The sequence below is a fragment of the Mesoplodon bidens genome, assembly GCF_964165515.1.
Source record: "Mesoplodon bidens genome assembly, chromosome: 10".
Lineage (NCBI taxonomy): Eukaryota > Metazoa > Chordata > Mammalia > Artiodactyla > Ziphiidae > Mesoplodon > Mesoplodon bidens.
In genome coordinates, this window is record NC_138172.1 from 39,178,955 (window position 1) to 39,192,859 (window position 13,905).

Sequence of the window (13,905 nt, forward strand, 5' to 3'; positions counted from 1 at the left end):
TGGTTTAAGCTATTTTACGGTTGACATCGTGGGTCTGTGAAGTGACTGAAGGCATTTGGAAGCACCAAAGCACTTGACAAGTTGGGCTGAACAAGAGCATACTCAGAACTGTCTTTTATAGTTTATCCAGTTGCCGTGTGGGCCACAATGATTGCTCTCATGCCATTAGGCACCACAAGGCACCCTTGTCAAGAATGGATGAAAAAACACATGAATTCCAGTGTAACAGAACTTTGTCTGGGTCCTACCCTGCAGGTGGCCCATCAGTACTGTGTTGCCAATTCAACTTTCAGTCAGTTCTCTGCATGATGCTTGAATACAGGGTTTCTGTGGGCCTGATAGGAAGATTGGTTTTGTGTAGAGACAGGGCCCAATTGTGACAAGCTGGGTGAATGTGCTGAGATCTTTGGGCCTGCTGTCACATAACAGCACTCTCAGCTAATTTAGATTGCCATGCATACACAGAAAGACCCAGTGGCTTGAGGAAAACAGGATTAGGATGGTATTTTCATAGCACATTTTTCAAAAGCCTACTTGAATGTGTATTTCTGGTTTTATCTTGTCATTCAGAGAATGACAGCTGTTGGTTGCTATGTGTCTGTGACCATCATTTGGGAGAGTCTTTTCCGCCTGTGGCAGTATATATGTTTTGAGGGTAGTAATGACTCTTCTGTCGTCTTTGAAACATCATCTGTGCCTTGGTGTCTTGGAATGACCACGATCTTACCTTTAAGAAATTTAGGGACTTTGGGACTTCCTTGGTGGTCCAGTGGTTAAGACTCTGTGCTCCCAGTGCAGGGGGCCCAGGTTCGATCCCTAGTCAGGGAACTAGATCCCGCATGCCACAACCAAAAGATCCTACGTGCCGCAACTAAAAGATCCTACGTGCCCCAACGAAGATCTTGCACATGGCAACGAAGATTCCGTGTGCCACAACTAAGACCCAGCACAGCCAAATAAACAAACAAACGAATAAATAACTTTTTAAGAAATAAAAAGAAATGTAGGGACTTATAAAACTTGAGACCTGGTGCAGCCAAATAAATAAATAAATAAAAAATTTTAAAGGAGATTTAGGAACTTTGACTTATAAACCTTGAGGAATGGCCTATGAATATCTTTCTTGCTCTGCCAACCTTGAACATTCCTGATGCTGGCAAAATAGGGGAGCCCTTCACCCAGGGAGAGAAACCCTGAAAGAAAGGTACTTGATCTGGAAGAGGGTATCACAGTCTAGCTACCTACCTTAGAGCAAGTCGGTAGCCTCAGGGTGGGAGAGGGCACCTCCTGCAAATGTTCTCATAAAAGTATGCTCTAACAGAGCCTAGGGAACCATCCAAAATTCTAGGTGATCATGGTTCAAGAAATAGGCCTACCAAAAATAGAAAGGCCCATTCTGACATGAGACAGTCCTGACACCCTGAAATCATTTATCAGGAGACAATCAGAGTTGGCTGTTGTGTCTGACTGAACACCCATGAGGTGTGGAGGAGCCAGAGGAGTGGGATTTGGCAGAGAATGAATGTGCTGTACCATCCTGAGATCAGACCAGCTGTGAGGATTGGGCATCAGTATGTCACAGATTCCTATACCAAGCTGATGGTATGTGTGTGTGACAGAGGCGCAATGGGACATGTGGAAGTTGTGAGTGACATATCCTGGGACAGAGGTTCAAGGTGGAAGAGATAATTAGCCATCAACTTTAAGGTAGGAATAATATTTAGAAACTCTGAAATATGGGCTCTGAAAGTGTTAGGAATAGAAGGGTATCCTAGGCTTTGGAGGGAGAACTCCTTGGGCCCCAAAGGGCTCCTGAGCAAAGGGTGTTAAAAATCCACTGTGACTATAAGAAGAAGTGACAGGGCTGACTGCAGTGCTGGACTATGTGGAAGCGGGGCTATGTCCAGAGCCCAGACATCAGTTTGCCCTCCTACCACTGGAAAGTGAGTAGTAGGTTCCCAGGTGTGAAAGGAGTACCCTCCTACCTATGTGATGCTTTCATTCAGACATTTTTTTGAGCAGTAAAGGCAGAGCCATAGGCCTTTCTTGTCAGCTCAGACCTTGCCTAATACCCAGGATGGTATCTTTTCTTACCCATCAACTCATATACAGTCTTGTTTCCACGTTTCCACATTGGAGCAGAATGATGAGACAAAGTAAGGAAATGGTTGAGTGAGAATCTATTAGGAAAAGTTACTTGTTCTGGTTTTTCCCTCGCTTGCCTTGTATACCTAGTAGCATGTTGTTTACCGTTGATTTCCCCTCTTGTTCATTCACTTTCTTTCCTATGTAGGATGTTATTTGTAATTAAGTACTTATAAGCTACCAAGTTTTTTGTTTGTTTGTTTATTTATTTGGTTGGTTGCATTGGGTCTTCGTTCTGTGCGCAGGCTTTCTCTAGTTGTGTCGAGCGGGCGCTGTGCTTCATTGCAGTATGCGGGCTTCCCGTTGCAGTGACTTATCTTGTTGCAGAGCACGGGCTCTAGGCACACGGGCTTCAGTAGTTGTGGCTCACGGGCTCTAGTGCGCAGGCTCAGTAGTTGCAGCACATGGGCTCAGCTGCTCCACGGCATGTGGGATCTTCCCAGACCAGGGATCAAACCCGTGTCCCCCTGCATTGGCAGGTGGATTCTTAACCACTGCGCCACCAGAGAAGTCCCTACAAAGTTATTTTTAACTTGACATTTTGAATTAGGTACTTTATTCAATTCTAGCATCTGTTTATAAAATTTGCAATTTTGAGAAATTTCAACCTAAAACAATTTAAATACCCCTTCCCACCTTCAGGCTTGATTCTAATAAAAGTGAACACTCCTGTATTTTACTATTTTGGACAGTCTATCATTTGAAGGTACTATGTTAAGTGTCACTTCTTCTGAAAGTAAGTGGTGGGATTAACCTGCACTCTTATGTTTATTTTTCCTATCATAGGTAGAGTTGGCTTTGTGGGACACAGCTGGGCAGGAAGATTATGATCGCTTGAGGCCTCTCTCCTACCCGGATACTGATGTTATACTGATGTGTTTCTCCATTGACAGCCCTGATAGTTTAGGTGAGTAGCCCTGCAGCCTGATGTTTGTCACTGCCTGTGTGCCTGGCCGACCTTTGGTTTCTCAGGTCCTTTCTGGGCATCAAGTGACTGGAAAGCAGACATGAGTTTCAGAGAAAGAATCATCAGAGGCCAGAGTCCTAGAGCCTTGGGACTGTAGAGCCTGAGCCCTGAGTCCCTTTTCAGCCTAGGTCTCCCATGACTGCCATGTCCACCTTGTAAAGTAGTTGGGTTCCGAATACAAAGCTATTTTTTGTCTTTTTTTGGTTGGGGGTGGGGGGGCTGCGCTGCACAGCTTGCCCCGACCAGGGCATTGAACTCGCACCCTCAGCAGTGAAAGCATGGAGTCCTAACCACTGGACCACCAGGGCATTCCCCAAAGCTATTTTTTGGACTGAGATTTGGGGAAGGTTTTTTTTTTGGGTGACCACACCTTTTTTCAGTACTTGATATTGACCCTGCTGCTTCCCAAAATCTAGACCGACTGATGACTTCGTGATCCCTGGTAATGTTTTTAAGCCCTATTTTAGCCGTTTTATAAAGTGTCTTAGCTAATAGAGACTTGAACCTGACATTCCACTAGCTCAGTTGGCCACATGTTTCAGAAGCTGCTTTCCTTCAAAAAAAGAGGGAATGATGCTGACCTCACGCTTTGCAAAACAAGGCAGCAAGGCCTGAAACAGAACGTGCTTTTGGTTTGTACTGAAGATGACGAAATGTCTTGCTTGGTGCTGCAGTGCTCTGTTTTTACAGGGCAGCATGTGGGCCCAGGAGATTATCATTAACACAGATGACTGTTGAGGGGCCTGCCGGTGGCCTGGGCTGTTGCTGGGGAGTTAGGGTTAGAGTGACCCTTTCTGTGTCATGCTTGTACTCACTTTAATGACAGTACTGGGGGAGGTGCTCTGAGACTTTGAACCACTTGCTCAAGGTCATGCAGCCTAAGGAGCCAAGCTGAAATTGAGTCCCCTGTGCAATATCTCCCAGAACTGAGGCAGAGTGGGTGCTCTCTGCCATTGTTTCACTTTGGTTCATTTTTAACAGTTGTATTTTAGTTTCGGTTTTCAAATTAATCTGCCTTCCTTTGGGGGGACTGTTAGAAGCCCCTAGAGGCTGAGCTTTAGAGAGAAAATGGAGCCATGTGACACCTTCCCCTCAGACACACACATCATGGACTTTGCCTAAATCCTATAGGAATGAGGAGGATTGTGTGCCCTTTGCCGCCTCATCCAAGGTATAATCCTTTAGGGACAAAAGAACCTTCAGAGCAAAAAAGTTACTCTTCTTCAGTCTCACATTTTTCTTTTAAGACTTTGTCTGCTGGTCTCTGTGTCAGCTTTTGACCTCTGTTTGTTTACTATGACTTGTTTCTTGGTATCCCCTCCCCCAGAGGGCAGGTCCTAAGGAGGAGAGCAGAGGTAGAAAGTAAAGAGGCAAAGAGAGATTGATCTCCCTCTCTGAAATACAAACATACCTAGAGAGACTGCTGGTCACTGCAGTAGTATGATAGGTAGGTAGCACCCCTTTGCTGAGCTGACTGAATTAGCTTGGTTTTGCCAAGGGCCTTTTAAAAGTTCTCTTATCTTGGCTAGGGAGTAGGAGAGAAGTCCACCGGTAGTTTGCCCCAGTAAAATGTGTCTTGGGAACTCAAACGTCTATATCAAGCAACTGAAAAGCTAATGTGAACCTAATGCTGGACTTTGTTTTTACCTGGGTGGATGTTAGACCATGGCCCCGAGTCTAGGTGTAGGACAACAAGTTTGATCAGCAATCAGAATGTTGGTGTGCAGGTCTCAGCCCTGTTGCTGGCCAACCCTGTGACAGTGGTTTACATTTTGGAACCTCTGCTGTCTCACTGGCGGTTGGTCTAGAGGCTAGATTCTAGTTGAGGCCTGGGGTCAACAAACTTATGTAAAAGGCCAAATAGTAAATAGTTTAGGCTTTGTTGGCCGTGTGTTTTCTGTTGCATCTCCTGAACTTTGCCACAACTACTCAAGTCTGCTGTTGTAGCACAACAGAGCTTAGCTCTGTTCCAGTAAAACTTCACGTATAAAAGTAGACTCTGGGCAAAATTTCATTTGCTGACCCTTGATCTAGATAAGGATTCCTTTTCTCTGGCTTTATGGAATTCCCAATGGCCCCTAAAGCACCCCAGTGTAAATCCATGTAAAGTGATGTGTCCTGATATGATCAGATTACTTTGGAGGTGGGAGCAATCATAGGCGATTGCCATCACTGAATTAAAAAGTAAAAAATTAAGTTTTAAAATCATTTATGAAAAGTGAAGATAAGACAGAGGCAATTCATTTCAGTTTACATGTCCTGAATTCCGGGGGGTGGGGGTGGGGACTATTGGAGTAATAATTTTATATATTCAGCAAATAATTATTGAGTTCTTACTTATGGAACCTATATTCTAGATGAAGGGAGACAGAAGAGCAAAAACCACGGTAAATCTGATAGCAAGAAATGTTACAAATAACATTCATAGAGGTGGGTATGGAATAGGCCATGGTAGTATGCTGTTTTAGAAGATGACCATAGGATGGTCAGCAACCTCACTGAAAAGGAAACCTCTGAGCAGAGACCTGAAGTAGATGAGGGAGGCCAACACAGATAGCCAACAAAAGAGCTTCCCAGGCAGAAGAAGGGAGTCCAGTGTAGCTGTAGCAGAGGGAGTGGACCGAGGGTTGCAGAGCCGTGTGGTTAATGGTGTGGACCTCTCCTTTCATCGTGAGTGAGATGGGGGCTCCTGGATGGTTTTGAACAAAGGAGTGATGTGATCTCACCTTCTCTTTAAAGTGATCACTGTTGCACCTGAACTGAAAACTGACCACAGGGTGCAGAGATAAGAGCAAGATTCAGTGCTGAGGCTGTTTGGCTTCACTGTTAGATATGCTGGCCCTTGTCTTTTTATTGCTCTGCACTTCTCTGGGAACCCCTTTGTTCTAGGATAAGGCTTTGAGTTTTAAGTTGTCACATTAGTGATTGACTCTAGCTGCTATAGCAAAAGAGGAAGGAAGCAGACAAGTGTCTGTCTTGTGTGCTGAAGAGTGGAGCGTTGAGTTATGAGTTTTCCTGACCTTATTCATGTACTTCTGTACCTTCTAGCCAGAAGGCAGAGCATCTTTTATTTTCCAACTCCTGCCTTTTGGTCTTGAAGTCAGAGAGTGAACAGTTTACTCCTTAAATATAGTCTTATATTACAATCAGTACCATGTAAATGATCATCATACTAAGTATTCTGTATGCATTGACTCAGAATAACCTCATGTAAGGTATTACTGTTATCCCCATTTTATAGTGTCATCCCTGACACTGAGATGCTCAAGGTGGTGGGTGTGTGAGGTTGAACCCAGGCCACTTGTCCACTAAATTACTACAGTATTGGCAAGAAGCTACAGCTGGTTATTACTCATTTTCAAAAGCCACTCAAGCCATTTGAAATACCAGTAATCCAAGGGTAGGTCATGCTGAGGGCCCATGAGTAAGATGTAGAGAAAACATGTGAACCCTGAGCCAGCTATAGCCCCAGAATGGGGACTCCTTCTGTAAGCTGTGGTCAGAATCATCTGCCAGCAGTGACATGGACGGCTGGTGGGGAGCCTTCCTTCTTGGGGCAGGGGGCACCATTGTGGAGCCATCCTTTGCTCCTCCAGAGCCTTTACCTGGTGCCACCTCCAGAGGAGCTGAGCTCCTTGGTGGGACTGAGAAAAGCTGGTGATTCTGTGCTTAAGACAAGGGGGGTTAGATTTTACCTTTTCCATGGTTTTGAAACTAGTGAAATTCCATTAAATGTCCGGCATACTTCTCAAGAAGTTTCTTTGCAATTTAACTAGGGTTTTTGGAGATTCTTCAAGATAGAATTATATGTATCCCCAAATTATGTGCATTTTGCTTCTTTCAGAAAACATCCCAGAAAAATGGACTCCAGAAGTCAAGCATTTCTGTCCCAACGTGCCCATCATCCTGGTTGGGAACAAGAAGGATCTTCGAAATGATGAGCACACAAGGCGGGAGCTAGCCAAGATGAAGCAGGTATGGTCTACGGCAGGGCTCTGTCTTCCTGTAGCATTCTTAAACTCGGGGCCTGGGTTCGAGGTACAGGGAACCCAGCAGAAACCCTCAAAGGCCAGGCTGTTTCAGAGAAAGTCCCAGAAGCCTCTGTCCATCCGGCCCTCACTGACTCGGGCCTGCACAGAGGGGGTCCCTAAAACTCCCTAGTCCTGTAAGATGGAACCTCTCTGTGAGGTAGTGCTGTGCCCTAAAGATTGCCTGCCTGAGAAAGGACCATCACAGCAGTAGTCAGTGCTTCAGATGCAGGAACTTTATCAGGCTCTTGATTTCCCTCTCCAGTTATTACTTTCGTATATGTGAGGCTAAAGATAAATTGGTGGCAACTGAAGGATCAGGAAATCCTGATGGCAGGGAGTCCAAACAGAGAGCCCTAATGCCTTTATAAAAATGATGGTGGAGGTGACATCTTGGCTTCTGAGAAACCAGGTGGCCCAATGATAGGACTTCCCCACTGCAGGAGGAGTGCCTTGAGGTCTTTTGCACGGGTTCTTCTGAGGTTTCTCTGTCTGAATGTGAAGGTCAGGATCTGTTTCCTTCCCTGAGCATTCAATCCTCTGTGAAGCTAACTACAGGAAGACCCAAGGGCTTACCCTGGATCAACAGCTTGAGTAATTTTGCCCTTGATTCCCTCAACCCTCTAGGGCTTCTCTGGCCTCTCCTTTTCTCTCTACTTCCCAGAGAAGAGCCTGTTTGACAGGGATTTTTTATATATTGGAGGTGGGGGTCACCCCATATGAGTGTCATAAGACAGAACTCAAATCTGGGAGTTGGGCAGCTTTTTAAAAGCAGTCTTTTAGCTGAATTTGAATACTCTACACCTACTTACTATATGTATGTAACGCTGTTAACTAAAAGTGCTCTCTTCTCTTTGCTAGGAGCCAGTGAAACCGGAAGAAGGCAGAGATATGGCAAACAGGATTGGCGCTTTTGGGTACATGGAGTGTTCAGCAAAGACCAAAGATGGAGTGAGGGAGGTTTTTGAAATGGCCACGAGAGCTGCTCTGCAAGCCAGACGTGGGAAGAAAAAATCTGGGTGCCTTGTCTTGTGAAACCCTGCTGCAAGCACAGCCCTCATGCGGTTAATTTTGAAGTGCTGTTTATTAATCTTAGTGTATGATTACTGGCCTTTTTCGTTTATCTATAATTTACCTAAGATTACAAATCAGAAGTCGTCTTGCTACCAGTATTTAGAAGCCAACCATGATTATTAATGATGTCCAACCCACCTGACCCACCAGGGTCCTTCTGACACTGCTCTTAACAGCCCTCCTCTGCACTCCCACCTGACACACTAGGCGCTAATTCAAGGAATTTCCTAACTTCTTGCTTCTTTCTAGAAAGAGAAACAGTTGGTAACTTTTGTGAATTAGGCTGTAACTACTTTATAACTAACATGTCCTGCCTATCCTCTTTCAGCTGCAAGGTACTCTGGTGAGTCACCACTTCAGAGCTTTACTCATTTTAACATTTCATTGGCATAGCTCTGGGTGGCAATCCAGTTTTTTGAAAATGTGCTCAGCCAGAAAGGCCCAAGTCCACGCAGCTGTGGCAAAGTTACAGTTCTGTGGTTTCATGTTAGTTACCTTATAGTTACTGTGTAATTAGTGCCGCTTAATGTATGTTACCAAAAATAAATATATCTACCCCAGACTAGATGTAGTATTTTTTGTATAATTGGATTTCCTAATACTGATATTTGTCATCCTCACAGAAAGTGTATTGGTTTTTTTAAAAAAAAAAAAAGAAAGTGTATTTGAAAATAAAGTCAGATGGAAAATTCATTTTTTAAATTCCTGTTTTGTCAGTTTCTCTGATAAAAGATGGCCATGTCTCCCCTTTTCGGCCCCGCTTATTCCAGTACCCCCTTCCCCAGAGCTGGGCTAAGTAAATAGGAATTTGGTTTTACGCCTGAGGCACTTAGATACTTCAGAAGGTGGCATAGCCTGTCTCACCTGGACTGCAGGGTCTGGCTCTAGTTCACAGTGCTCTTTCTTCTCACTGTATCCAGGTTCCCTCCCAGAGGAGCCACCAGTTCTCTTGGGTGGCCCACAGTTTCTCTGTCTTCTCCAGCTGACTAAACTTTTTTTCTGTACCAGTTAATTTTTCCAACTACTAATAGAATAAAGGCAGTTTTCTAAATTTCCTGTATCCTGGTGTTTGTGTTGGCTCTCTCCAGGGCTGGGAATGGAGGATGAATTCTGCCTAGCTCACCGTGGAAGGTTCCTTCAGGGGGCAAAGTACCGGCTTGCCCACCCCCACCCCAAAGCTGGCACTAACCTGGCTTCTCCCAAAGAGGTGGAAATGATTATCTTGTGTCACATTCAAGTTCAGAGTGGGGTGGGTAGGGAATGCAGCCGACTGAGGGGTACTCCAAGCAGTCGTTCTTCTAGACAAATCTTAGTGTGATATTTTCCTCTTCTTACTACCTGTCCATTTTCAGTGTCTTTTACTTCCTTGCCTGAGCTCCAGATGAAGTTGAGGATGGTCTGAAATCGACTGAGTCCCCTTGGCCCTGCATGCTTTTGGGCTCCCCTCCAGGGGCCTGGAGCAGGGCCTCAGTAGTGACCCCAGAAAACCTGTGTAAGGGTAGTGCCACACTGGGGGTGTAAAAGTAGGAGGGAAACCAGAGGCCAGGAGGAGAACACAGTCTAGGGCAGCTCCAGAATGCAAGGAAATGGGTTAGAAAGAGCTGGCTCTTGGAGTCCAGCCCTGGCTGCCCGCCCCCTTTCTCCCCAGCATTGCCCACCCTCCTCCAACTTAACCTTCCTAGAACCAGGAAGTGTCAACACAGAGGACTTGCCTTGGCAGCTGCTGCTAACTGCACCATCATCACAAGTCATAACTCCCTCTGCGCCTGACAATAGGGCACGTTCTCGGGGAGTAGTAATATGGCATAGGCTGGGAGGGCTGTGTGGCCACAGGCAGCAAAAGATTCTGTTGCTGGCGAGTCTCCCTGTGCCGGGCCCCAATCCCTGAAGAACCATTGAGAAAGAATCCGGAGCCCTCTAAGGCCTGGGCTCTGGGCTGGATAATCCGAGCGACTGCCACAGTGCCGGCGCTGCGCTCCCGGGGCGGGACCAAACGCGTCCGCGCCTCGGCACGGTCTGGGCGGTGTCCGCTTCCGGCCCGACCGCACCCTCCAGCCTCGCGGGACCACAGCCGTAGGACAGAGGCCGGATGAGGCGGGACCGAGCGGGGGAGGGGGGGTGTAGGAGCGGCCGGAAAAGTGCCCGAGCCACATGACCCCGGTCGCCCGCCTGTTAAAAGGAGGCACTTCCCGGACCACCTGTTCGTCTAGTCCGCGGCTCTCCCCTGTCTTTTTGGGCACCCACGCCATGTCCGCCGCTCAGCGCTCGGCGGCCGCCCCGGCGGCAGCGGCCCCGCGCTCGGTGTACGCCTTCTCTGCGCGCCCGCTGGCCGGCGGGGAGCCCGTGAACTTGGGGTCCCTGCGGGGCAAGGTGCTGCTCATTGAGAATGTGGCGTCGCTCTGAGGCACAACTGTCCGGGACTACACCCAGATGAATGACCTGCAGCGGCGCCTGGGGCCCCGGGGCCTGGTCGTGCTTGGCTTCCCCTGCAACCAGTTTGGGCATCAGGTGCGTCGGGCCGGGCGGAGCGGAGGTGGGCGTGCGACAGCGGTTAGGAACGCCGGTGGACGACCCCCCCGGGGCCCAGCAGCCGCACGCCCTGGGGGCGGAGAGGCGGGCCACCGGCTCGCTTCCCTCCGGCGCTTGTCCCGGCTGGGGTTGAGGTCCATCCTGGGGTTATGCAAGAAAGGCCACAGTCTAGTGACTCATGGAGAAACTTCATGTTTGCAGTTAGAAGACTTCCCTTTCCCTCGCAGCCCCGGGTCCCAGCTGCTCTCCCCTTCCGCAGGAAAATGCCAACAACGAGGAGATCCTGAATTGCCTCAAGTACGTACGACCAGGCGGCGGGTTCGAGCCCAACTTCATGCTCTTCGAGAAGTGCGACGTGAATGGCGAGAAGGCGCATCCGCTCTTCACCTTCCTTCGGGAGGCTCTGCCCACGCCCAGTGACGACGCCACTGCCCTCATGACAGACCCCAAGTTCATCACCTGGTCTCCGGTGTGCCGCAACGACGTTTCCTGGAACTTCGAGAAGTTTCTGGTGGGCCCAGACGGTGTGCCTGTACGCAGGTACAGCCGCCGCTTTCTGACCATCGACATCGAGCCTGACATCGAAGCCCTGCTGTCCCAGGGGCCCAGCTATGCCTAGGGTTCCCCTCTGACCCCTGCTGCTTGGCAGTCACAGCGTTGCCCTCTGGGGATTTTATCCATGAAGGTGTTTACTCTAAACCTGCATGGAGGAATGCCAGATGTCCAGGAAAATCCCCGGAGATGGGCACTGGTCCTGTCCATCCCAGCCTCCCCTTTCCTAGACCACAGCTTTCTCATTAATAAAGTGCTGAGTGTGAGCATGATTGTGTGTATGTTCTGTATCATTGTCAGATGGGGACACCTTTCCTACTAACCTCATTGTCATAGGGCTGGGAGCTTAAGCCCTCATTCCTTGGCTGGCATTACCTAGGCAAGCCTGAACATCCCAAAATTTCGTCTGCAGTGGAATTCCCTCTTTCCTACGTGGAAATCCTAGCTCCTGTCTCAGCGTTTCTCCCTCTGCCAGGACATGCAACAGGGCCATCCTGAGGCCCTGTTACAAGAGAAAGTCTTTATTTCAAAAAGAGGAAGAAATTTCAAAGGCTGACTGCCTATCCTCAGTAGTTAGGCCTCTCCTTCCTGAGTATTTGCTCTGCTCAAAATGACCTTCACAAAAAATAACACCATGGGCTCCCACTCACGTTTAGAGTCCGTGGCTTTGTAACTGCAGAACCAGCCCAAACTGGCCCTGCTCTGTTGATAACGAGATACTGAGTTGTTCTTCAGAGATAGCAGAACAAAACCACAAGTCATGCAGCAGAGGAGAAATTTTGAATTCTAATAATGCCTGGAACCAAGTTTTTCCACCTCCACCCCTCCTCCCCCACACAGAACCAAAAGAACCCGGACATGACCAGAACCTGAATGCTGGAACCCTTTCAGAAGTGAAAGATCCATTGTCCAGGAAGACCCAGTGCTGAAGTCCCCTTTACCATACCTTACCATAAATGGCCAAGTTCCAAAGCCCTCCAGTCAAAACCTGCCCCACCAGTGCTTCCACATCTGAACCCATCCTTCCCTAACTCAAAAAAGTTTGACCAAACCCCAGATTAGGGAGATAAATTTGACACCCTTGCCTCCTGTCTCCTTGCCGGTCAATCTCGCAATAAAGCTCTTTGCTCAAAAGTGGGTGCCATAGTATTGGCTTCTATGTGTGTTGGGCAGCAAGTCCTTACTTGGTAACAGCCTCCTCAAGTGTTAGGGCCATACACGCCCACTTTACACAGTTGGCAGCTTATGCAACATAACTTTCTTTCCCCATTACTTTGCTAGATCTTTGCATAGGGCTACCCAGTGCTTCTATCTGCTCTGATGCTGTGCTTACTGGCTGCTGCCTCTCAGGTACTCAGAAGAGTATACAACTGGTGGTTCTGACCATGCCCTGCAGTTGCAATTGCATGGTCAGGCTTAGGGTAGGTGCGTATCTTGGAGGCCAGCGCTGCTTCTCAGGTATGGCTCAGGTCCAACTTCTCCATGTGTTGTTCCTATTGTCAGTAATCTCTTGAGACAGACCTAGAGCCACTTCCTATCACAATACAAGGGACTCTGCCGGGCTTGTATGCAATGAAGCTTCTGTTGGGACAGACAAGCACTGAGATATGTGTTATCAGTCCAGAACACGGTCCAGAGGTTCTGGGGTCCCAATGTTTATGCTCAAATTGGTGGCTCAAGTCCCTTCTGTGTCTGAACCAACTCTCAAGAACTTTTCTTCCAACCCTAAGCAGGCATCTTTGCTGCTGCCCTCCCCTTCTGCCTGCCCTTAGGTCATTAAGGGCTGTATTTGTTCTGGCTCCCTCTCTCTCCATCATCAAAACAGGCCCACCTCCCTCTGGCTGCAAGGCCTCTCCACCTCGCTTTTGAGTCCCCTCTGAGGTAACAGGGCAGAGCTCTGTTCCCCATTGAGACCCCACTCTATCTGTGCTCCTCTCAGAACCAAAAGTCTTGATTAGATCTGTGAGTGACTGGTCTGCTTCCCCAGAGGGTGAAAGTCTGGGAGGTGGAAAGGGGTTGGTCATCTCCTCAGGGTCCATAGGGCCTGGTATATAGCATGAAGCAGCCAGTGTTTGTGAATTAATATAAAGAGAATAACTTTCCACTCAAAACAGGGTCAGGGGGACTTCCCTGGTGGCACAGTGGTTAAGAATCCGCGTGTCAAGGCAGGGGACGCAGGTTCGGTCCCTGGTCTGGGAAGATCCCACATGCCATGGAGCAACTAGGCCCGTGTGCCACAACTACTGAGCCCGCACGCTGCAACTACTGAGCCCACGCACTGCAACTACTGAAGCCTGCGTGACTAGACCCTGTGCTCCGGAAGCCACCGCAATAAGAAGACCACGCACCACAATGAAGAGTAGCCCCCACTCGCCACAACTAGAGAAAGCCCGCGTGCAGCAACAAAAACCCAACACAGCCAAAAGTAAAGAAAATAATAAAATTAAACAAACAAAAAAACAGGGTCAGGGATTTTTGAGGATTATTTGTAGACTCCAAATCTGACTGCTGGAATGGAAACTAACAACCCATACACCTCGGTATATCTGGGTATACCTAGGCCATCTTTGACCTCCTTAAACCCCACATCTCTTTTCTAAAAGCCCTTTG

General features: G+C 48.0%; 2 protein-coding genes across 5 annotated transcripts in view; both read left to right on the forward strand.

Annotated features, from left to right (window-relative positions):
• RHOA (ras homolog family member A) overlaps nt 1-9,265 on the forward strand; it is a 52,095-nt gene extending 42,830 nt beyond the window's left edge. For all 3 annotated transcript variants that reach the window (XM_081245240.1, XM_081245241.1, XM_081245242.1), the window contains 3 exons: nt 2,932-3,052; nt 6,957-7,087; nt 8,002-9,265. In XM_081245240.1, coding sequence (XP_081101366.1) covers nt 2,932-3,052; nt 6,957-7,087; nt 8,002-8,175 — 426 coding nt within the window. In that variant the 3' untranslated portion in view covers nt 8,176-9,265. The remainder of the gene's footprint in view (nt 1-2,931; nt 3,053-6,956; nt 7,088-8,001) is intronic.
• Nucleotides 9,266-10,308: 1,043 nt separating this feature from the next.
• Nucleotides 10,309-11,565, forward strand: GPX1 (glutathione peroxidase 1). Of its 2 annotated transcripts, none has more exons than XM_081246892.1 (2): nt 10,309-10,722; nt 10,945-11,310. In XM_081246892.1, exons 1-2 carry the CDS (start codon nt 10,366-10,368, stop codon nt 11,161-11,163), a joined length of 576 nt encoding a protein of 191 aa, XP_081103018.1. In that variant the 5' UTR covers nt 10,309-10,365; the 3' UTR covers nt 11,164-11,310. The 2 variants fall into 2 exon arrangements, with proteins under 2 accessions (XP_081103018.1, XP_081103017.1); XM_081246891.1 differs by having other exon boundaries at nt 10,319-10,722; nt 11,003-11,565.
• Nucleotides 11,566-13,905: the final 2,340 nt, after the last annotated feature.